The following is a 25,211-nucleotide window of genomic DNA, read 5'->3' on the forward strand; positions in this document are numbered from 1 at the left end:
TGTAAATCCACTGGCTGTGAGCTTCCCCACAACTTGCCAGTCGAGGGGTTGTGTGACCAGAATTAACTCGACCACATAACTGAACGTTCCAACCTCGGCACAGGTTGGTGGCTTGGCCTAGCAGTAGCGCATTCGCTGCTTGTTGCAATGGTGCACGGTTTGAATCCAGCCGCCACCCTGATGAGCACTGCAGCTGTATTAATCATAAGCTATCTATCTCATCTTATTGATCTTCACATTTTATTTATAGAGCGCCTGAGCTCAATATGCAAGAGTTGGTCATTGTGTGCCAGCGTCATGGTCCAAATTTGAAAAGAATGATACCAGCAAATTATTAAATTGGAATTGAGATATCAATTATTTCCGTTTTACTGCATACAACAGCAGTCATTCGCCACACAGTAGCGGTGATTTCACAGCGGCGATTGTGCCTGGTTAAGTGCACTTTAAAGCTACGTCAAGGCATACGTACATACAAATACATTCTTACATCATTCACTGATTCGTTACATCATTCAATCATTCCTTCCAGCACCTCCCACCAGCCTTCTGATGCTTTCCTAATATTTCTGTAGGGCCAGCCGTTACTAGCGACATTGTTGCTAGGGCCCCTCACTAAAGCTGGCCATTATATTAACGGCACCGTCGCTAGGGATGGCAATACTAGCTACGGCGTGATGTAGTCGTGATGTAGTGGTACAACTTGTTGCTGTAGTGGTGTCGAGCTGTGGTATTGTGTTGTAGTGCAATGGTGGAGTGGTGTGGTGTGGTACTGTGTTGTAGTGTGGTGTGTGGTGTAGTGCAGTGGTGTATGGTGGAGCACAGTTTCATATTGTAGTTTTAATTGAGGTATAGTCTCGAACGATAGACAGACAGAAAGAGAGAGAGACAGAAAGGAAAAAGAGAGAGACAGAAAGGAAAAAGAGAGAGACAACAGAAGAGAGGCAAAGAGACAGAGAAAGGGACAGAGAGAGATACACTCCCCTGACTACCGAAACACATAAACACCGTCACATGCACACAGTGACACGCATGTTATGATACCAATATTAGGCACGCCATGTAGACTACAGGCCCTGTCTAAAATGTCACCAATCTTTTCAGTTACATCAATTAAATCTGTACATTTTGAGAAAAATAATCATAGCCAAATAATAGTGAAGGCTTAAAACAACACAAATAATTTATTTTAAGAGCACACGGCCATGTGTGGATACTCAGATAAACCCTGACAGCAGCAGCAGCAGTGACAGACAAACTGTGGACTGGTACTGACCTAATTCACGACAGAGGTCTCAACGCACAAGCAAAGTAACTTCCACTTCTCTTTCAGATTACCAACCTCTACTGAGCAGTCAAGATGGGTCTGACCAAAGTCCTTCATTTGCTACCTGTGGTCTACCAACTTGTCTATCAATTTGTCGGTCAATCATCCATCACCAATCCCTCTGTTCTACATTTTCTGTTCTACATCTTGCTGCACTTTCTCAATCTAACACGCTATCGATTCCTTGACTTCTCAATCATTGCATTTTAATCATCATATCTGGAACTCTGTCAAGCTCCATTCTTGAGACATGTCGAAGCTACAGCAGTCTTTTTGTAAGTAGGTTTTGTAAAAACAATTTCTCGTCTTTATTTGCGTTTATTTTAATTATTACTACCTCGAAACTCTATACTTGCGACGCAGATATTAGCACAACCTGTGTCACAAGTATAGTTTTCGTTTAAAATTCGAATGTAATTTGCATTTTCAGTTTTAATAAACTTTTTCAATGCATTTGTTATCCAGCTCCTTTCTATACTCCAACTCCTTCATCATAATGTCCAGTGTGTAACGACTGTGATTGCAACCATATTTTTTCTCCTCATATATATGTTGTTATTACGCCCGTTAACTCAGAATAAACATCCTTCAGTCTAAATACTCTTTGTTCAGGAAGGTTCTGCTCAGTATTCACAAGCGTAAGGGGCAATGTTGCTGCTGTTGTGTAACCCCAATCGAGTCATGTGCAGGTGAGTTTTCAGCATTGCCATGTTTTGTCAAACACCATTTATATTTTGTGGGTCCTTTCGCTGTGGACGAAGAGCCTGATAATCTAGAGGAAACCCATGGCGAGAAGAGAAAGAGAATACAAGCTCCACTCAGTCACCCTCATGCAGAGCAAAAAGAGTACATTCCAACTCCACTCCCTCACACGCTCAATCACCCTCATACAGAACGAGGTTAAATCATTTCATCTCCACCCAAAAAGGCAGCCGAGTCTCCAATTGATCCAGGATCCTTTCTGCTGCGTCACTCTGCCTCCCAATACACCATTATTAAATTATTTATGTCGTTATGTAGCGTTGACCTCAGATGTACCTCATGTAACTTAGGATCCCGTCAATCTGATTGCGTTGGATTGTTGTAGAAAACTTGCTGGGATGCAGTTCCTTCAATAAATTGCCTGCTTGAATGCGGCACTCTGAGAGTCTGGACAGACAGACCACTGGGCTTGGACAGAGTCGCTAGACTCTGCGATGCGATGATGTGAATGGTTCAGGTTGGGTATTCTCTCAGAATGAGAAACTTTATTAGGACTGGAGGAGGAATCCGATGAGCTATGAAGATCTTTTTCACAGATGTCCAGTAGGGGCGGGTCAACAAGTTACTACGAGGAATACAACAATGCTAGGAGTGCAAAAGAGAGAAAAGTTACACAATTCACTAAAAATTTACGAATTTAAATGTAGTAAATAAGTAATTAGTAAATACATGCCTGGCGATTTGTCAATATCAAATGCAAGCTAGGGAAAGGCAGCAAAACAACAAAAACAGTCCCAGACCACACCAAGACAAGACACAGTGTCTGAATTCAATGTTCTGATCTGCGTGCTAACTTTACTGCTTCCTAACTCTTATTCTCCTGCACTCTAATTGTTGCTTGCAGCTGTTAAATCCAATGTAGGGGTTTTGTGTTAGTGTCATATCGAGTTGTTCATTTAATGCATGGTCGTCAGACTCCTCCAATCCAAATGAATATCGTGATTCTGAACTGGAACCGGGAATCTAACTCAGGTGTCTGAGTTTGTAGCAGAGTGTGCAAACCATGACACTATTACCCCTCAAAAAGCATTAACACAGATAGACACAAATACAATCACAAAGACAAAGATTCCCCATGTAGCCTTTCACAGAATAACACGGAGGCTTTCGCAACTAACATCATCAATAATGGAAGTTTTTTGGGATAGATTAGATCGCGTAAATATATACAGACTGTTAGGGAAAGTGCTGTTAGTTAGAACCTATAAATGCCAGCACGGCTCAAATAATCGTCATTGGTGATGAAAGTTTGCGAGAATCGAACTCCGATCGCCAGGTTCATAGCACATTGCACTAACCGCTACACTACCACTCTAAACATACACACAGACACAAGACTATGACAAATATCCCTCGTATAGCCTTAACAGACTGCTGGGCAAATGCTGTTGGCAAGTACCTATGAAGGCCAGCACGACACACTAGAGGGTAGGTGGTCATCACCATGTTTACACACCGCACCAGATACTAATTTGAGGCAGAGTTGACCTAGGGGAGCCAAGGACCGGTTCAGATAATCCTCAATTGTGTTGGCAATAAGTTACAATGAACCTGTGGTCGTCGGGTTCATAGCACAGAGCACTAATCACTACATGACCACTCATTTGTCAACACACAACTACCACCAAGTGGCGGTGACGTCACCAGCGCGATTGTGCCAGGCCATGTGCACTTTAAAGCTACGTGAAGCAATACGTACGTACAGACACATTCTTACCTCATTCACTGATTCGTTACATCATTCAATCATTCCTTCCAACACATTCAAACAGCCTCTTGAAGCTCTCCTAATATTCCTGCAGGGCCAACCATTACCAGGGAACGTCGTTGCTAGGGACAACCTCACGTAGGCTGACCGGCACCGTCGCTAGGGACGCCGTCGCTAGGGACACCGTCGCTAAGGCTGCCCGTTGGTTCTAACGGCACCGTTGCTAGGGACGTCGTTGCTAGGTATGCCGTCGCTAAGGCTGCCCTTTGGTTCTATCGGCACCGTTGCTAGGGACGCCGTCGCTAGAGACGCCGTCGCTAAGGCTGCCCGTTAGTTCTAACGGCACCGTTGCTAGGGACGTCGTTGCTAGAGACGCCGTCGCTAGGGACGCCGTCGCTAAGGCTGCCCGTTGGTTCTATCGGCACCGTTGCTAATGACGTCGTTGCTAGGGACGCCGTCGCTAATGGCGCCATTGCTAATGGTGTGGTTTGGAGTGTGGTGAGTGGGAAGGTGAAGACGCGTGGAGTAGTCGTGATGTAGTGGTACAACTTGTTGCTGTAGTGGTGTAGAGCTGTGGTATTGTGTTGTGGTGCAGTGGTGGAGTGGTGTGGTGTGGTACTGTGTTGGAGTGTAGTGTGTGGTGTAGTGCAATGGTGTGTGGTGGAGCAGTTTCGTATTGTAGTTTTTATTGAGGGTGTAGTCTCAAACATAGACAGACAGAACGGAGACAGAGAGAAACACTCCTCTGACTACCGAAACACATAAACACCGTCACGTGCACACAGTGACACACATGTTATGATGACAATCTCAGTCACGCCATGTAGGCTACGGGCCCAGTCTAAAATGTCACCAATATTTTCAGTTACAATAATCAAATCTGTAAATTATGAGATAAAAAACAATCATAACCAAATAACAGTGTAGGCTGAAAACATCACGCATTATTTCATTTAAAAGCACACGGCCATGTGGATATGCAACAACAAAAAACATCAACATTTCCTAAATACGTGCATTGTGGTCGTCTTGCCTGAGGTACTTCTCAACCCAACTTTGAGTAAACTGGCAGCAGCAGCAGCAGTGACCGACAAACTATGGACTGGTTCTGACCTAATTCACGACAGAGGTCTCAACGCACAAGCAAAGTGACTTTGACTTCTCTTTCGGATCACCACCCTCTACTGAGCAGTCACGATGGTACTGTACAATACCACAAAGTTTTGCCCTTAATCATGACCCCTAAGCATTGGAATGCTTGTGAAGTAATGTTAAAAGGGTAAGGAGAGGGTTTTCTTTACAGAAAAAAAGTTTATTTGCTCGGTCTGCCTTGCACGTGGAGAGAGTGCGGCTTCGGTAAAACAACAAATTAACTTTATGGCGGGATCCCGGTGTCCCGAATAAACGGAAGTGAAAATCCTAATCAATTGATTTCTCTTTGTCGACTCTGTCCCACCGCGCACATAAACGCCGCGACCCGCCTGGCGCGGATGATTCCACTGCCACATCGTCCAAGCGCATCGAGGACGAATGCGCAGAAGAGCTGAACAAGCGAATGCACTCCATACTCGGGTATGGGCAGGATCATAAGTCTTATCTAAAGCTGCTCAAACTGCCTACACGACTTATGTCCTTTATTTGTCATAACGGCATGCATAATACAGTGAAACTGCTGTCTTATCTTCAACATTATTTGTGACCTACCAATGTCTGCAGCCAGGATCAATCGATGACAATCCTATTACCTGCAGATATTTAGCAGATGAGATACGTTGCACTGTTAATTCCTCCTGTATGATAATACTTCTCTTTTCCGTGTGCATCTGTGCAGAGGTTTTCTTTTTGCGGTTTAGCAATAGTCCCTACATACCGCTCGTATCAATGCTGATAAAAGGAGCGGCGACCCTCTATTCTGTAGAGTAACATTGGTATAAACGCTTGTTACAATATGAACAGAGCATTGAAAACGCGTACTATTTTACGTACTGTTTACAAAGTGTGTTCACAAATCCACACTGAGAAACAGGATGATTGACAGATGGGTGTCAATTTTTTTCGTTAGTGTATTTAAATAGAGGTTCTGTAGTTTTCAGTTGTAAAGGCATAGTTTAACAAGAAAACACTGCCACCATCCTTCAAACCCATTATTGAAAAAGAGAAAAGTTTTTGTTTACATTATAATATAATGTTTATGCGAGAGCCGGGGGCTTATGGGACCGCGGGGTCTCGCCATAAGGTCCATATGGGTGAGCGAGTACACTGTAAAAACGATTACACTGCTCAACAAAAAAAATTCTGGCCTGGACTTTTGCAGCTGTTTTAGACTAATTTCAGGGTGCTGATTCCAAATCTGATCTCAGATTTGCGCTATCTCATCTCATTGTTATGCTATCGGCATACCCCATTTTCATTGATTTTACCCGAAATTTACTCTGTCACTTATGATTGCAAGTTGTTGCGAGTCAGTGACTGCTTTAGTGTTAAAATATGGTGCTGTATTTTTAGGATAGTGAGTTTTATAATATAATTTAATGTAGATATCCACATTTATTTAATATTTTTCTCCTGAAGGGCGTGATCTAACAATGTCTACAACATCTGTAAGAAGGAAATGCAGTAATGATCCAGATATCTTCTGCTACATCTGTGGCAGCGTCACTTTTCAGGATCAAAGGTGCAACCTTTGTCAATAAGATTTATCTTGCCTACTTTAAAGTACGACTTGGAGACCAAGACAAAAAATTGGGCTCCTCACAAAGTGTGTAAAACCTGTTGAAACTTTGCGATCATGGTCTAAAGGAAAGAATGCTAAACTGAAGTTTGGTGTGCCAATGGTTTGGAGAGAACCTACAAACTATTTGGATAACTGCTACTTCTGCCTTGTCAATGTAAAAGGTTTCAATAAGAAAAACAAACAACACTTACAATACCCAGATATTCCATCTGCCAGAAGACCAGTTGAGCACTGTGAGGAAATACCTGTGCCTGTATTTACTGAGCTATCGGAGATTGATGTTGAATCCCTCAATTTACCTGCTTCTACAGATGATGATGATGCTCAGTTCGAATATACGCCATTTGATGCAGATTGTGGTACAATTTCTCTGTTTAGTCGGCCTGAATTGAATGATCTTGTAAGAGATTTGTATTTGCCAAAGCAGTCTGCTGAATTGTTGGCTTCCAGGCTGCAAGAGAAAGGACTACTCAGACCTGGCACTAGTGTCTCCTTTTATCGTAACAGAGAAGCAGCACTGCGAAAGTACTTCCATTCAGATGGTCAACTTGTTTATTTTAATGATGTTGAAGGGCTTTTTCTAAATATGGGACTGCCCACATATGATTCAAGTGAATGGAGACTTTTTATTGACAGTAGTAAAAGGAGTTTGAAATGTGTGTTACTTCACAACAGAAATATATATGGTTCAATCCCAATTGGACACTCTGTAAAAATGAATGAAGAGTATGCCAACATCAAGATTGTTCTGGATAGATTGGAATACCATGTTCATGGATGGCTAATTTGTGTTGATTTGAAAATGGTTAATTTTCTGCAGGGTCAGCAAGGAGGTCACACCAAATACCCTTGTTTCCTGTGCTACTGGGACAGTAGGACTACATTAGAACACTGGGTTTAAAAGAACTGGTCACCAAGAATCAGTTTGACGCCTGGTGACAAGAACATCAAGAATGAGCCTGTGGTTGATAGGATAGAAATTGTATTTCCCCCACTGCACATAAAATTTTGGTTAATGAAGCAATTCGTCAAAGCTCTTGCTCACACTGTAGACTGCTTCAGCTATATATGTTCAACCTTTTCAAGTCTCAGTGCTGAGAAGAAAAAGGCAGGAATATTTGATGGCCCTCAAATAATAACACTCATCAGGGATCCACACTTTGTTACAACAATGACTGCGGCAGAGGCTAGAGCTTGGAATGCGTTCTCTGATGTGGTGCGGAATTTCCTTGGGAACAGGAAAGCGGACAACTATCGAGAGATTATGGAGGAGCTGCTCTTGAGTTTCCAAGCACTTGGATGTAGAATGAGCATCAAGGTTCACTACTTACATAGTCACATGGCCCAGTTTTCAGAGAACATGGGTCACGTGAGCGAAGAGCAAGGTGAACGCCTTCATCAAGACATTAAAGTTATGGAAGAACGTTACCAAGGCCGATGGGACTCAAACATGATGGCAGATTAATGCTGGTCCTTGATGAGAGACATTCCACAAGCTGTACATCGGAGATCGTCAAACAGAGGTCGTTAATGCAGATGTAACATCACTATTGTGAATGACCTTTTTGTACATATTTTTCTTATCTTCACAATCCAATTCTTACATGGTAATATGCATTCACTCACATTGATATGCAGTCACTCTCACAACTTTGTGCTACGGCTCATTAAATGTTTGTTTCATTATTATTGTATATTGTATCTTATCTTATTCTTGTATGGATGTCTGTTTAGCTATTCGTATATGAGCATAAATTTGCTGTGTTTATTGAAAATGCAATATTTGATATCTCAAAAACCTGATGTGAAAGACAAAAACTGCTGCCAGATTTGGAATCCGCACCCCAAAATTACCTTAAAACCGTTGGAATACCCTATGCCAGAAAGTGTGACCAGTATAATCATTGCCAGGACCTTTCCCGGCACACTGAGGAGTGAGATGCCCCTGTAGTTGTTACAGTCTGTGCGGTCCCCCTTCTTAAAGAGAGAGACCACCACACACACATATATACACATACACACAGGGTGCTTAAAAAAGTGTTAACAGTTACATGGGACTGTCGCTTTTTACTGAAAAAGAACGGATAATATAGACTGTAACATGATAACAAATGTACTGTCAATAGATTCAAGAAGTCACAGAGTCTCCACTTGTTCGCCATCATTGTCGACGCGCGCCTGGGATCTTCTCCAGGTGGTCTCCACAGCCCGGAGGCACATTTCTCGTGGCGTTGTTGCGAGTTATCAGAAGTGTTGATTTGTTTAAGCACCCTGTAGAAATGTGTATTAGCGCCGTCTGGTGGACAGCATCGGCAACTGCGGTAGATAGACCGCACACGCCGATGAGGGCGTGAGCAGCGCGGCTGTGAGTTGGCAGAGCGGAGGAACTGGGGCAAGGGTCACGGAGGACCCCATCTGGAGGCGCCTGGAACCTGCTCGTGGGTTCGACAAAGGAGGCGGGGCCAGGGCGGGGTCAGGGCGGGGTCATGACGGAGTCAGGGCGGGATCAGGGCGGGGTCCGGGTAGGGTCAGGGCGGGGTCAGGGCCGCGCTAGTGTTGTATATATTCGTTCTTGAAAATTAGAAAACTAGGTTATATGAAATTTTAAAAAGCGTGTAATTGTATGCATTTATGCTAGTTTGTGTAATTATGATAATTATAATGTATGCTAAATATTAATATGCATTTGTATTAAGCTATGGATGTGTATGTAATTATGCTAATGTATGCAGTTATGATAATTAGGCTTGGCTTCGTTGCCTAAGGTTGCATTATCAATCGGGATAATACAATGAAGGTGTAATTGTATGAAGTTATTGCAAGTCTATGCAATTGTGCTATTCAGGCTCGGTTTCGTTGTCTAGGGTTGTATTATCAATCAGGATAATACAATGATTCTCGCTCTAACTTTTACTGATTATGTTTTAGTGTGTTTATGTCAGGTCTCAAAATTCAATTCTTACCACAGGAAACAGTTCTTATAATTAACATTATTATGCATGAACTTATGAAGGCACCACTCAGACTCTTCTGTGTTAAGCAACTTTAATATCTAAAAAAACCCATCACATTCTAATATGCGAACTCTTATGCTAGGAATGTCAACTCAGTACTCCTGGAGATGTCCACCTCATTGAGCTGTACTATTAGCCCTCAGTGGTTACGTTTGTTAAAATGGGTAACAGAGCAATCGGCTAATTCCTCAGAGTATAGCGACCGTACATGGCGACAGGAAAAGTCCTTAAAAATTAATGTGACAATATGCATACGAACAGTAATAAGGCAAGCTTATGCAATTAACGAAATGTCTTGGAGCAATGGTGTGCGGCAGTGTGCCTGCTTGTTTAACAAATGCTTATCAATTGGCTAAGGGCTTCAATAAGTTCACGGGCAAGATTCTGTGATCAAAAGAAAGATCTTAACACAACTATCCATGTGAGTGTGTAGATTAGTAACATAGATGTTTATAAATTTAGTTTCATCAATGAATTCATTGGTACGGTTAGGCTATTAACAAAAATATTGACTAAAATACTTCTATACGACCGTATCCACATAACTCAATGGGCAGCAATGCTTTTCACGATCAGCTAATAGTTAACGCACCACCTTGGGATGGCCACCCTTTTTGAAACACAAAGATAATTTAGGAGTAAACGTATTAGTCCCGATATGTGCGTTATGTGTATGTGGGTGTATTGTCTCCTTGACCAACTCTTTGCGTTAGGCAGACGCTGAGGTGGGGAGTATCTTGTACCAAAATATTAAAAAACAACTTTTTTTAAACACGCTTTAATGAAATGTACCCTACTAGTAATGGCAGAACTCCACGACTCCAGGAAGTGTCCCCGAAGCTTGCCATAACGTAAGGGGCCGTGGTTATTTACAGCCAACGTCAGTTGAGCGTGAACAATTAGACTCAAGCCGAAACATAACAAAGAAAGATTGTTTACAAATATTTATTTTTTTATTTTTAATGATAGAATATAGTATTGTCATCAGTATGACATAAGTATACCAAGTTTGCAGTCGATACGACATTGGGAAGAGGGTTGAAATAGAGTTACAAGATTTGAGGATACGACAACAGACAGTGAGTTAATTAAAAGCGTGTTAAATGTTTAAAAATATATATTTAAAAAATTTAATGATAGAATATTATATTGTCATCAGTTAAACATAAGTATACCAAGTTTGCAGTCGATAGCACATTGGGAAGTGGGTTAAATTTGAGTTGCAAGATTTTTTAAGGATACGACAACAGCAGACAGAGTGAGTTAAATAAAAGCGTGTAATAATAATACAATATATGATCTGTGCTTTGATTTAGTGTGCTGATCTTAAAGGTGCATTGAAAAATGTTGATACTCCGACTGATGCTCCTACTGTTGTGGAGTGACTCATGCAGCCAGCTATGGCGACAGAGTTTGGTAGTACATGTTGTTCACGTCGTTTATTGTGAAAATTCGATCATAGTTCATATGACCACTGTTTCATTGCTTTTATGGCTTTATTTTGGTGATTTTCGAAAAGTGTTTTGGTTTGGCCATGTGTGTTTGTTATAGTACAGAATTATACTGATGGCCTTAATCTAAGTTGTCTTGTGGTTGTTGTTGTTTGACTTGCATCCCACTGGGATTTTTGCACACAGTGTTGTTGTACGGTGCTTTTTCTGCAATATTTTGCTGTCTTTTCTTGGATTTTCTGTTTGCACATAGTCACTATAAGATGTATTCTTGTTCATGTTTTTTTTGCGGTTGCACCCGATTCAAGAGCCGAATGGCTCACAGGGCTTTACCTAAAACATGAAACTTGAAAAAAAAACTTGAAACTCGTCTCCTTGCTCAACTCTTTGCGTTAAGCAGACGCCGAGGTGGGGAGTTTCTTGTACCAAAAATGCCTTGGTTCCCTGCTGGGCGATGATTCGTGTGTGTGTGTGGGCGTGTCATACACAAGGCGCTTTCTCTCTCTCTCTCTCTTGGCGGCAGCTGCAGGTCTCTCTGCTGCTGGATGATGCTCGTCTGCTGGTCGCTAGTGGCGACACTCTTTCTCAGTTGCGCCGGTCACGCTCTCTCTCTCTCCTTCTCCGTGCTCTCCTTTGGCGGTGCCCGATTGGGCTCGCAGCTCCTCACTTACTCTCAGAACTCATAAATTGTATTCGCACATTTCTTAGCTTCTCGCAACTCTTATCGCTTAGTACAATACAACGTATCGAATTCCTTGACTCTGCAAGCGACTCAAAACATCAGGATGAATGTAGAATAAAACTTTCAGCGATAACTCTGTCGGTCAGCACAGAAATCAGCGCCAAGCAACACATCGCCCATCGCCTCTGCAAGACTCGACATCCATGGTCGATTGCGGGAACCACTCCTGGAGCTTGCCGCAGCAAGACTCAGTTGCATGATCTGTGTCCCTGCTTATATGTGAAATTCTCTCCCCTCTGTGCGTCTCTTGCGAAAAAAAAACAGAATCCCTCTGTCTCGTTCTCCTCCCGTGGCCGCAGCCGCCAGGTTGCCCACCCCCTTTAAACTTTGACTGGCTGCTTTCCATCACCACGTTCATGTTTTTTGTTTGCGCCCCCCCCTCTCTGCCTTCGTGGTGTTTGCTGTCTCAAGGGAAGGCACCATCCCTTCATACGTATTTTATTTCTACCATTTATTGTGTCAAATTGTTGCAAGACAAAGGCGGTTTGGAGGCTCTGGTCTTATGGAATACATATTATCTTGGTCGTGTGTGATTGACCTATTTCGCCTTGTATCTATTTTGAATTACCCTAGGGCTAATACTTCATAATTATTGTTATGTTTAACCAAGATTTGTGATGTACCATAGATGTTACCACAGGTATTCCGAGGGTTTTCTTAGGCTTTGTTCTTTGTCCGTGTCGCCAGGGGTCCGTGCTTCTTATTCTCGAGTTATATTTTGATATCCTGAGGTTGGAGATATAACTAAGTTTTGACCTAAGCCACAGAGATACACAGAGACACCCACAGAGACCCACAGAGCCCCACAGAGACACCCACAGAGACACTCATAGAGACACCCACAGAAACACTCACAGAGACACTCACAGAGACACCCACAGAGACACCCACAGAGACCCACAGAGACCCACAGAGCCCCACAGAGACACCCACAGAGACTCACAGAGACATACAGACACCCGAAGGTTACTTCAACATCCAGGCATGCATAGGTGCTGCTGCTGCCCGTAACATCACTTGTCCCAACGGTCTGTTGATGCTACACGAGGGTTACATTTTTACTTAAAACTTTCGTGACTGCAAGAATTAATATGCTTTGATTCTTTCGGTAAAGTCACGTAGACAAAAAGATACAATAAGAAACAATATATGAGGTAGATAAGGGTAAAATAAAATAAGTAATGATAAAAGCTTCTAATGTAGACTGCTGTTTGGTTCTTAATCTGAGAGTGTACTGGCAGTTTATAATGTCTATTTATCCTTGTTGCTAAGTTTCAAACTTTTACCGTTGTAAAAAAAACGCCAGTTTTAAAGTCCATTTGCCCTGTGGCTCTCGCCGTCCGCGGAGAGCTGACTGGGGTGGTGTAAAAGTCTGTGTCAGCAAGTTTCGATGTGAGACCAGGCTGTTTCTCCAAGATTCCAGTGGGTCTGGAGGATTTATTTGGGAAACTGTCCAAAACGTCCGTGGAGGTCGTGCCTTATGGTCCTTTGCCATGTGGAGATTCCCAGATTCTCACTAACCTCCCTTTGCCCCGGGGCTTTATTACATGTTATGGCTTATCTCCAGCTGCCTTCTTGTGTGGCTTGTGAGAGGCAGTGGGGTTAAGATGTTTTGTTTCAACTTTTTTTTTTGCTACACTCCGATTTATTATTAAAAAAATATTGGCAGAATTATACTTAATATACATTTTTGGGAAAAGGCCAAGATATACAACACCATGTAGCGTAAACGGAGCCGAGAGTGGGGAGCTCGAGACTGCCGGTTCTGGGAGTGGACCTGTCTCGTCGTCGCTGTCGTCTCGTCTACGTCATCGCCAAACGTCTCCGCTGGACGTAGCCCTACGAAGGAGAGCAAGCAGGTGGCCGTCTCAGAGTCGGCGCCGTCGGTGTTAGACGGCCAGGGCTGTGTACGGGCGAGGCTGAGCTATCCTGGGGAGTGTGGTGTGGACGACGGCCGTGGAAGTCGTGGTGAATAAAGAAGGTGCATCCTAGAAATTCTGTCTCCGAATCGTTGACACTACACACACACACACTGGGCTCTTTGCAATGAATTGGCGGTGTACTTTTAGACTCTTGGTTTGTTCCAGTTTTGCCACTGCTGGTCACAAAATGAGGGCACGAGTGGAGCGTGACCATTGAGTTGGCCCTCCCTTCGTGCCTTCGACGTCAGGTTAATAGTTCTACCGCACTCTGTGTGTTTGTGTGCAACGCAGATAGAGTACGAATTTAGGCCTGAGCCAAGTAAGCTACAGCGTAGGGCCTCGACTTATGAGGCCTCGAAATACAACAAACAACATTAAAGTATAGGACAAAGCTTTAAGTTGTCTGTGTTCTGTGCGTTGAACGTCTTTGGCACCGTACATAGGCAACCGTGCTACTCTTTGGGCGTCAGTGGGTCTGTGTATCTCTGCGGGTCTCTGGGTGTCTCTTCGTAGGTCTCTGAGTGCCTCTAAGTCTCTATAGGTCTCTGTGGGTTTCTATGGGTGTCTCTTTGTGGGTCTCAACGGCTCTCTGTGGGTCTCCATGGGTCTTTGTGCATTTTTGTGTCTCTGCATCTCTGTGTATTTCTATATCTCTGTGTCTCTCTGCGTCTCTCTCTGTATCTCTACGTATCTCTGTCTCTGTGTATCTCTTTGTATCTGTGTGTATCTCTGTGCCATTGTATATTTGTGTATCTCTGTGTATCTCTGTGTGTGTGTATCTCAGTGTATATCCGTGTCTCTGTGTATGTCTGTGTCTCTGTATCTCTCTGGGTATCTCTGCAAGTCTCGCGCACATTTTAGAGCCTTCGAAATGCTCCTGCGAATTGTCCGCGTCGTCCGCGCAGTTTCAGCCACGATTGTTCGCGACAGCCGGGCCGCTCCTGGCAATCGAACGACAACACAGGAGCTCAAGCACACGAGGGCTTGCAATCTGGTGTAAAACAACAACATCGACAAAAATGAAATGGCGTAGTATCTTCGAGAACACGCGTCCTCTTTCTTTTCAAAGCGTGGACGGGTGCCTCCGTCTCTCTGAGGTGGTGGTGGGCGGGGCGGATTTCAAGGATCCCTGTCGGGGAAGACGTCACAAAGGAGGTCGCGGAGCTTCTGGTAGGTGTCGCGGGTCAGCCACAGCGCCTCCCACACGGGCTCCGAGATGCCCGCGCGCTTCTCGAGGATGCGCTCCACCAGCTGGCTGGCGGCCTCGAATCCGCCGTTGCTGGAGAAGACCGTTCGGATTTGCTGGAGGTGACAGAAGACACCGGCAGGCGGCAGCAGCAGCAAGCTCGTGGAGCAGGTCACGTGCGTTGCACTCGTGTCAGTGTGTAAATGTGTGTGTGTGTGTCTGTCTGTGTGTGTGTCTGTGTCTGTACGATCAGCGGAGTGGTTGTGTAGTAGTGGTCAGCGCTACGCTGTGCTACGAACCCAGCGACCTGAGTACGATTCCAGCTCACGGCCAACACCGCCTCGCCTAGGTCGACTCAGCCTCAAATGAGGACCTGGTGCGGTGTGTAGTAAAACATCGTCACTAGGGAGACAAAGGCGGCCGGGCGTGGTACTGGCCACCCACCCCCTCATGTGCCGTTCCGGCCTCCATAGATGCTTGCTAGACTCACTTAGTCGTGAGTAGTCTGTCACACACTAGACTCACGTTATAGTGAAGAGTCTGTCACATGCTAGACTCATGTTGTAGTGAGTAGTTTGTCATGCAATAAACTTGTGTTGTAGAGTGAAAATCCGATAGTGTGAACTTGCATTAAACTGCAACTCACTGCACATTGACAACGTTCTATGCTGCATTACAATGACAGACACGTGTATGGTAGGCCCCGGCGACGAGACACGTACTGAGATCTCTGGCTGCGTCAATATCCCTTGCGCAGAAAATTCATTGAGCAGGGGCGTCAGGTTGCCTTGCAGAGCTCCCACCAACGTGGGCAACTCCGATCTGATCTTGTCAAAGAGATGCTCTGGATTTTGGGGGCCGACGCGTCGACTCTTTGCAGCTTTGGGGGCTTCGGGAGCCGTCTCCTTGTCTTGGGATGCGAGGGGGAGAGAAGGGTTGACATGGCAAGTGTTTGTGAGATGAGGAGTTGCGAGTTTTTGCTCTCACGGCCCACTCAACGGCACTCCACACCACACCCGCTTTTGAACAACTCAGTGGCTATGAGATGTTAACTACCTCGCCAGGTATGCAGGAGGTCGTGAATTTGATCCCGGACCCTGGCGCCACAGAGGCTAGGAGATGTTAACTACCTCGCCTGGTATGCAGTTTAATGGGTTTGATCCCGGACCCTGACTCCACGGTGGCTAGGAGATGTTAACTACCTCGCCTGGTATGCAGGACGTCGTGGGTTTGATCCCAACAATGACGATGCCTGCTGATGTATATTCCTAGGCTGCGTCTCTCTCTCTCTTTCTCCTCGAGGTGGTCACTGCTTGCATTTGTCTCCCGGTCCTCTGACTTTTCCCTTCCACATTTAGAATTGACGTCACCATGCGTCCGAGTTTTTGGCTGCTGCTATTTGATGTCCACACGACGATGACGATAATGATGCTACTATCAGCCATTTCGATGGGCTGCTATCATTCGCGATAGCCAGTAAGCTTCTGACAAAGAGCTTATACGCACCTAAGATATTTTAAATAGGTTTTCCCCTCTTTTCTGTCAACAAAACAGGCGTTAAGATGGATGACGCCTTTTGTCGTTTTGAGACGAGGCTCAAAAGAAAACTGTCTCTGGTGTGGACCAATCAGTTTCAAAGACAATGCACATATATTATCAGAGTTTTTTGTTTGCATTCTGACCACAAGTATTGGTGGTTAATGCAGACATGATTCCTTGTGAAAGGTTTCAGTTTGGTGTTTTAACATCTTAACACAACTGTTTTGTTGCCAGAAAAAGGGGAAACCCCATTCTCATTTTAGTACCTGCAAAGGAGGTCCCATGATGTAGATTTTAAATCGTTTTTGTACCATGTTGACTTAAAAGCTTTTGTGACTGCAGGAATTCATATTCTTTTGGTCTTTCGGTAAAGTCACGTAGATAGATTCAAAGAAAATAACAAAAAAACGAAAACTTCGTCGTTTCGATCGCAACACAAGTGGTCGTCTTGAGGAAGACGTGACTTTTTGTACCATGTTGGCAGAACATTTCTCCCCGGTACTTTGTGAGTAAAAATAATAATAACAATGTAATTTGTTTAAGTTTATCTCACCTCGCCACAGCACCCTTCTCGTCCAGACGTTTTTCTCCTGCTGGCCCCTCTTCGTCAGGGTGAGGAAGACCTCCTTGAAGGTGCCCTCGAACGAGACGTGAATGAAGTTGTAGTCACTCGCCGGGTTCTCCATCGTCAGTTCCTGCGCGGACGAACGGGCGGCCAAAAAAGAAAAAGCAGAAGAGGACACCATCCCCCCCCTTCTCGCGCATCATTGACGGTCGAGGGTTCTTTTCGTGTACCAGGCGAGAGAGCCCAAGATATCACAATGGTGTATAACTGTTTTTTTTTATTATTAATTTGGGCTCCAGGGGAAAAATCTACGGGTCAATAACGTTTGTCAATCTCAACGCGCGTGGTTAAATCCGCAGGTCGGACGAACCGCTCGCACGGCTTATCGTGAGTTAATCATAGTTGAAAACGGTCGCTCGCTCGACGACCTGAACTCGAAATTTGCAACCGCAGATGGAAATGTGGCTCACCTGCGGCTGTATCGAATTCGTGGCGACGTCGCAGCTCAGTGCGTACCGTGTGGCCACCACCAGCGTTTCGTCCGACTTGGGAGGAATATTGTAATACTCGTAGCGTTCTTGCTGCAGCTTCCTCTTCAGGCGCTGCGAAATCAAACGGGTTCACGGTGTTGGAACGCTCCCCACCCCTGCAGGCCTGCCAACCGGTGCCGACTTGAGTAGCTCAGGGTTCAGGGGGGGTCGCCGTCCGATTTTACGACCCGTCGTTTTTAACGACCACAAAAAAATGATGCACGACGCCAAAAGGTGGACGAGCACGGGGGCAGTTGTGTAACGCCAATGCATCGGTTGCTCGGGTCGTGTGGCTATATCTGCAGGACCCTTTTTTTCCGGTATCAATAACATAGGAGGTGTAATAATAATCTTCAAAGGCCAAATAGACACCGATAATCACGACAAGGCACCAGCGAGTCTGCATTAACCACACAATCATGCTTGCGGTAAAACGCATTGATTCTTCAGGCGGAGGGGAAATAAAACCGGAACACCCTTGAGGAAAATAATCCATGCAACCACCACGGGAAGAACATGCAAAGCTCAAGTATACAGCATGCGACAGCGTTGGACTCGAAACCACCGCATACCTGCATACCAGGCGAAGTAGTCAACATCTCCTAGTTAACGTGGGTGTCAGGGTTCGGGATCGAACCCACGACCTCCTGTACACCAGGCGAGGTTGATAACATCTCAATATGGAACCCACGACCTCCTGTGTACCAGGCGAGGTAGTTAATATCTCAACTTCGAACCCACGACGTCCTGCGTACCAGGCGAGGTTGGTAACATCTCCTGGCCGCCACATTACAGAGAAACGCGTTGTAAGTGTGACAGCCACACCTCAAGCTAAGGACTCGCAGTCACGTGGTCCACCAACACACGCCCATCTTGTTCTATGGTCCACCAAATCATTGCAACAGCAAAAACTGCAGTGAATTCTCGATTATCCCCGTGCATTTTATGCAATTACTGGAATAACCGCGCACCTGAAATTTTGACATGAACTATTAAATCATGGATATTGCCTTTTGCCTAAATAATAATAAAACAAACCTGTTTTATAACATTGTTATTCTTGTAAATGTTTATTGCATGTGTTTCTCCAGCTAATCTGGAATCCACGTGATCGCCTCAACAGTATAGTTGCAATATCATTACAATGGGGTGGAATTTCATTTATGCTTGATTGGCTGTGGCTTTGCTGTCCACTCAGTGGGGCAGAATTTGATTGATGTCTGATTGGCTGTGGCTTTGCTGTCCACCCAGTGGGGCAGAGTTTGATCGATGTCTGATTGGCTGTGGCTTTGCTATCCACTTAATGGACCGAGTCATTTCCTGGACGGGAGCCAGGAAAGTGTTATCACTGAGTAACCGTGCAACATCGATCTCATATTAAATCTAAACAATACAAATTGTCCGCTGTGCTTCATTTTGAGTGATTTGTCCGATCATTTATTTTGTGAGTTTACATTTACCAAACTGTGCGACGGCAGGAGAAGCTTCGACGTAATTTATGCCTTTACTTTCGGCTTTCCTTGAGAGATCCGCGGAATAACGGTGACACTTTTGGATTACCCGCGACTCTTCAATTATCCGTCTGCTGCCCCCTTCCACGTTATCAAGCGCGGACAAACAGAGACAGTCTCCCGTGATCGACGCTGCCGAAGGGCAAAACCCGACTCACTTCGATGTTGGCGTCAGCGTAGGGGACCACGTGCAGCTGCAGCTTCGTGAGCGAGCCGGGAACCTTGAAGACGAGCACGGCCGCGTGCACGTGGTACACGAGCCCGGGGAACCACCGGAGCACCGCCGTGAAGATCGACAGCGACGACGTGAGGACCCTCACGTGCGTCTGCGAAACGCACCGCGGGTCTCTCACATCGATGTTGCCGTCCCTCGCGTGGAGGACTTTTATAGTGGATGTGTGTTTCCAGCCTGGGGATGGGAGAGGGGTCGCAGTGGGCTCATGCTACTCAGTGACTCCTCAGAATTGCACCATAGACTCAGCACTGTCCATTAAATGTTTGAGACCGTGAGCATAACAATGTGGATTAGGGCGAGAGGAGTCCGCAATATATAATAGTTTCTAGGTGTGACGTGTGAAACTGAGATGTTAACTACCTCGCCTGGTATACAGGAGGATCATGGGTTCGATCCCATACCCTGATGCCGACAGTGTCTAGATGTTAACTCCCTCGCCTGGTATACAGGAGGTTGTGGGGTCGATCCTGGACCCTGACGCCACGGTGGAAAGGAGATGTTAACTACCTCGCCTGGTATACAGGTGGTGGGTTTGATCCCGGCCTTGTATATTTGGAGTCTGCGTGTCTCTCTCTCTTTCTCTCCTCATGATGGTCGCGTAGATTTTTCTCCGGGTCCTCCGGTTTTTCCCTCCACATTTATAATTGACATCATGTATTGAGCGTATTTGGCTGCTCCTATAAATGTCCACGTGCTAAGCCACTTTGTTGAACTATAATTTGTGATAGCCAGGTCGCTTATGAACAATTAGCTATACAACTCAGTGGGCTTTACCACCTGGTAAAAATAAAACGTAGTTCAGTTTTTAGTTTCATCCACAATGACGTTTTTTTTTCGTTAATATAAATGTGTTGCTAACCCTCCACCACCTCCCAACATAGCCAGCGAGCAAGCGGTTTGCATCCCGTAACACAAAACGTGCCAAATTTAGTAACTAATTATTACTTTGGCACTAGCTGCTTGTGTGTGCTGAACAGTGTAGCCACAACAACATTTACGCAATTCGAGTACGCAAAATGTTTATAGGTTTTAGATTGCTGCAGTACCCAGAGCCGTCCATAGGGGGAACAGGGGGAGAGGGGCCAAATTCCACCATGACCCCTCCCCCTCCCCGTGACGTCTTCAAACTTAACTCTGAGCAATACGGTGACGTCGTCGATTATTTACTTTGTTCCCGATGATGGTTAACCTATTTCAACTAAACTATGAAACTAAACTTAACCATTTAAAGGCCCCACTACTCTGTAGCGCTTTTTCAGAAGCGATCCGTCCATCACAAATGATAGCAAAAAGATCTCCAAAATTATGAGCAAACACAAGATCCAGGTTCGATTTAACACAGTACATAAAATGCATGATCTGATCCTCCCGATGACGATCGCTTGTGTTGTGATCGAAACGTCGTCGTTTTTGGAACATTTTTTTGGTTATTTTCTTTGAACCTATCTACGTGACTTTCCTGAAAGAGCCAAAGAATATGAATCCCTGCAGCCACGAAAGCTTTAAGTCAAGATTTAAATGGTAACAGCTCAACAAAGTGCACTTTGTCGTCGTGTGGGCATTCATCGCAGCAGCCAAACACTGTAAACGTGTCACACTGATTCTAAATGTGAAGGGGGAAAAAACAGAGGAGGACATGGAGACAAATCCACACAGTGAGCACCATGGGAAAAGAGAGAGACGCAGATTCCCAATGTACAGCAGTCTTCAAGGTCGGGATCGAACCCACGCCCTCCTGTATACCAGGTGAGGTAGTTAACATCTCCTAGCCACCGTGGTGCCCAATTAATTTCGCCGCTTCTCATTTGCCAAGGGTCCCAGTGGCACTGTGACTCAAATGACTCGTGACTAAAATGAGATGCAACTCATGTAACATGCGACTCAAACGACTTGCGACTCAAACGACTTGCGACTCAAATGACAACGGCGACTGAAAACGACTCATGACCAAATTGGCGGTCAGCGAATGGATCGCGTGTGTGCGCTGCATTCGTTGTAACAAAGCTTACGCTTCAGGTCGAGGTAGTGCGGGATCATTAGGGCGCGAAGGCCGCCATCGCAGCCGTCCCAGTTGATGTCAAACGTGGAGCTGATGGGGACGAACAGCTCTTGGAACAGCTCAGCAGGCCACTCCCTCCAGCCGTAGCGAAGCCGTCCGGCTGCGCCCACCTCGAAGATGAGATCGGTGGCTTTGCAGTGGAAGGTGCCGCCTGAAGAAGCGCTGAACCTGCGAGAAAAAATTAGTGTAGTAGTGTCGTATGTAATGTAGTGTATTGTAGTGCATAGTGTCGTATTTAGTGTAGTGTACGGTAGTGTATAGTGTCGTGTATAGTGTAGTGTAGTGTGTAGAAGTGCATAGTGTCATATATAGTGTAGTGTATAGTGAAGTGTATAGTGTATAGTAGTGTAGTGTATAGTGTACATTAATATTGCGTATAGCGTAGTGTACTGTATTGTACAGCAGTGCAGAGTGCCGTGTATAGTGTAGTGTATAGTAGTGTATAGTGTAGTGTATAGTAGTGTATGGTGTAGTGTATAGTGTAGTGTTTAGTGTGTAGAGTAGTGTAGTGTATCATAGTGTTGTGTATAGTCAAGTGTATAGTGTCGGCTATAGTGTAGTGTATATTGTAATGTTTAGTGTACAGTGTAGTGTTTAGTGTATCGTGTAGTGTATCGTGTAGTGTATAGTGTAATGTTTAGTGTGCAGTGTAGTGTTTAGTGTATAGTGTAGTGTTTAGTGTAGCTGTCCACTTATTGGGTTGACGTCTGATTGGCTGTGTCTCTGCAATCTACTTAGTGGGCGGAGTTTGATTGATCCATAATAGAGCTTTTTGGGTTAGATCACGTAAATATGTAAATGTGTCGTTTAAACCCGCAACGATCCGACACAGCCAACTAGTAAGGGTTGTCACGTAAATAGAACGTGGCCAACTCGTTACTAGTACAGCACTAGTGTATAGTGTAGTGTATAGTGTGTAGTGTATAGTGTGCAGTGTATAGTGTCGTGTGTATAGTGTAATGTATAGTAGTGTAGTGTATAGTAGTATATAGTGTAGTGTATTGTGTAGTGTGTATATTTTAGTGTGTAATGTAGTGTGTAGTGTCTAGTAGTGTAGTGTATAATGTAGCCTTACCAACGGTAATCCCTATTGAAGTATCCTGCCCTTTGTAGGCATGCATTTAGTGACGAATTTGCATGTTCTGTTTATGTAACAACCCTTACTAGTTGTCTGTGTCTGGTGGTGACGGGTTTTAACGACACATTTATATATTTACCCAATCTAACCCCAAAAAACCTCTATTATGGATGGTATTGGTCGCGCAAAACTGACACGTGTTACGTTTGATTGATGTCTGATTAGCTATGGATCTACCATCCACTTAGTGGGCGGAGTTTTATTGCTGTCTGATTGGCCGTGGCTCTGCTGTCCACCTACTTGGCAGAGTTTGATATCTGATTGGCTATTGGCTCTGCTGTCCACTTAGTGGGCTGAGTTTGATGTCTGATTGGCTGAGGCTCTGTTATCCACTTAGTGGGCAATGTGTTCTGCTGGGCGGGAGCCAGGAGAGTGTCACCACTTAGCACGTGCATCATCGATCACAAGTTGGGTTTTGCCTATACGAGTGAATATAAAATGTATATATACACTACTATATACTACTATACCCTACAACATTACTACATACTATTTTTTTCCATAGAGTACAATATACTACTGTATTACTATATACTACTGTATTACTATATTGCTAGATTACCGTTGGTAGGGCTATTTTAATACACACAATAGACAGGAAGGACAAGTTCCACGGCAGATCTTTTGCCTACTTCAGCAGTTTTTTCTTGCTGTGGAAGGGCGAGAGGGGGGAGGGGAGAGAGGGGGAGAGGGGCGAGAGGGGGCGTGGCCATGGTGGGAGTGGCCAGGTGCTCCACATCGACGGCAGCCACACTCTTTCGTTCTTTTGGTAAAGTCACGTTCACGTGGTAGAAAAATAATAGATCACGACGTTTCGATCGCAACACAAGCAATCGTCATCAGGTGGCACAAGCACAGCAAGAAAAAACTGCTGAGGTTGTCCCACCTGTATCGAACCAGAGAGTGTGGATTCCTGCAGTCACTAAAGCTTCAAATCAAGATTGTATTACTATACACTAGTGACTAGTATGTACTACTATATTACCGAATACTAATATATACTATGCTATTATATACTACTGTAATATGAGTATGCACCCGGGGGTAACTGGGCGATGGTGATAGGCTCTGGCGGCCTCAGCCCTCAGCCAATGGGACGTCGAACCAAGGGCGTAGCCCTGGGGCTGTATAGCAACATCGAGAAGGTTCCAGGGGTGAGGCTTATGATTGGCTGCGTGGCATCACGTGATTCAGGTGATAAAAGGGGTGGAGAGAGACAGTTTGGGATCAGTGTGAAGAGCTTGAAGGAGAGACTACGTCTTGTGCCTCCGGCACGCCAGCGGCCACGTGGCAGGCCGGAGGCTGTCTCCCGACGCCGTTAGCCGGCGGTGTGAGGGAGCGAGGGAAGTGAGGGAAGTGAGCGAACGCCACGCTCGGAAGGGAGTAACGGGAGTAACGGGAAAATAAACCCAGTGTGAGAGAGAGCTGTGAACGGGGAAAAGAACTAATACAGACAAGACAAGAGAATACGATATCGTCCGGAGTGGGTTTATTACACTACTATACTACTATACACTACTATGTACTACTATATTACTGTAAATTACTATATTACCATATATTAAAATTGCCCGATGATGCTGGATGTAATTACCAGTGAAACGTCGTACTAAATTTGTTTAATGTTGTGGATTCACTCTTCAAGACACCGGTGGGCTAAAGTAGTGAACTATTTGTCTTTTGTCAACGTGACACTTTTTTTTTTACTGATTGGCCGTGTCGGGTGGTGGAGGGTTACGACACATTTATAAATAACGCGATCTAACCCAAAAACGTTTATTATGACTGATATATACAATACTACTATATACTACAGTAAACTACTATACGACTGTAATAAACCCCGTTCAGACGACATCGTGACTTGAGAATTATTCATTCGGTTTCATTCACAGATTCCACCACATTCGTTCCTTCAGTTTCCTTGCTCCTTCACGCTGTTGGCTGACAGCGCGAGAGAGAGAGAGAGACTGCCGCGACCCGCCACGTGGCAGGCTCCGGACCACGGCACCAGCGTGGCTTTCCCCTTCGTTCCTCCGCACACTGACCACATGCTATCTTTCTCCGCCCTTTTAATCCCTGGCCCACGTGATGCCACGCAGCCAATCCTCAGCCACACCCCTGGAACTTTCTCGAAGATACTGTAAGGCTCCAGGGCCGCGCCCCTGGCTCGACTCCCCATTGGTTGCGACTGAGGCCAGCAGAGCCCATCATTATCATCCAGGTGTAACCTCACATTAAATTACCACCCCCCCCCCCCCCTGGTGTAAAAAGTCTGACGTCTCGGCTGAGAGAAGGGTGATGCATCAAACCCTGCAACTAAACATTTAGGGCGCCAATGACGCGCAACGAAGTAAGGTTGTTAGGGCGCTGAACAATGCGCGGTCGAAGGTAAAAACATTAGGGCACGGAACAATGTGCAATGTAGGAGCAACGCAACATTAGGGCGCATAACAGAAGGTATAACCGGCGCAACATGACAACAACGCTAACGAAATGGTGCGCGACTCCGGTCCCTCTCCTCCCATGGAGTGTGCTCGTCCTGCCGACTGCTCAGCAGGAGGGGGCAGCGGAGAAGGAGCAGGCTCAGCGTTCTCCGTTGACGGAACGGGTCTCGTCGGAGGCTGCTCATCGGGGGACTTGACGCCCTTCAAGGCCTGTGCGTCTGCGGGGGGTAGAACAAGTCCCCGCTGGGGATCAATCAGCGAGGCAAGTGGCACATCAGGCACATCAGATTCCGGCAGGTCAGCAAGTGGGGATGAAAGGCCAGTGCGTGGTTCGAAATAAG

The 25,211-nt window shown here is 45.2% G+C and overlaps 1 protein-coding gene across 1 annotated transcript in view; it reads right to left on the reverse strand.

The window, feature by feature from the left end:
• Positions 1–9,559: 9,559 nt before the first annotated feature.
• Positions 9,560–25,211, reverse strand: part of LOC144738074 (uncharacterized) — a 52,782-nt gene continuing 37,130 nt past the window's right edge. The window contains exons 6-11 of the mRNA XM_078620984.1: positions 21,236–21,453; positions 19,150–19,400; positions 17,421–17,552; positions 16,939–17,080; positions 15,569–15,756; positions 9,560–14,962 (exon numbers count right to left, since the gene is read on the reverse strand). Coding sequence (XP_078477110.1) covers positions 14,780–14,962; positions 15,569–15,756; positions 16,939–17,080; positions 17,421–17,552; positions 19,150–19,400; positions 21,236–21,453 — 1,114 coding nt within the window. The 3' untranslated portion in view covers positions 9,560–14,779. The remainder of the gene's footprint in view (positions 14,963–15,568; positions 15,757–16,938; positions 17,081–17,420; positions 17,553–19,149; positions 19,401–21,235; positions 21,454–25,211) is intronic.

The sequence above is a fragment of the Lampetra planeri genome, chromosome 77 (assembly GCF_965212315.1).
Source record: "Lampetra planeri chromosome 77, kcLamPlan1.2.h2, whole genome shotgun sequence".
Taxonomy (NCBI): domain Eukaryota; kingdom Metazoa; phylum Chordata; class Hyperoartia; order Petromyzontiformes; family Petromyzontidae; genus Lampetra; species Lampetra planeri.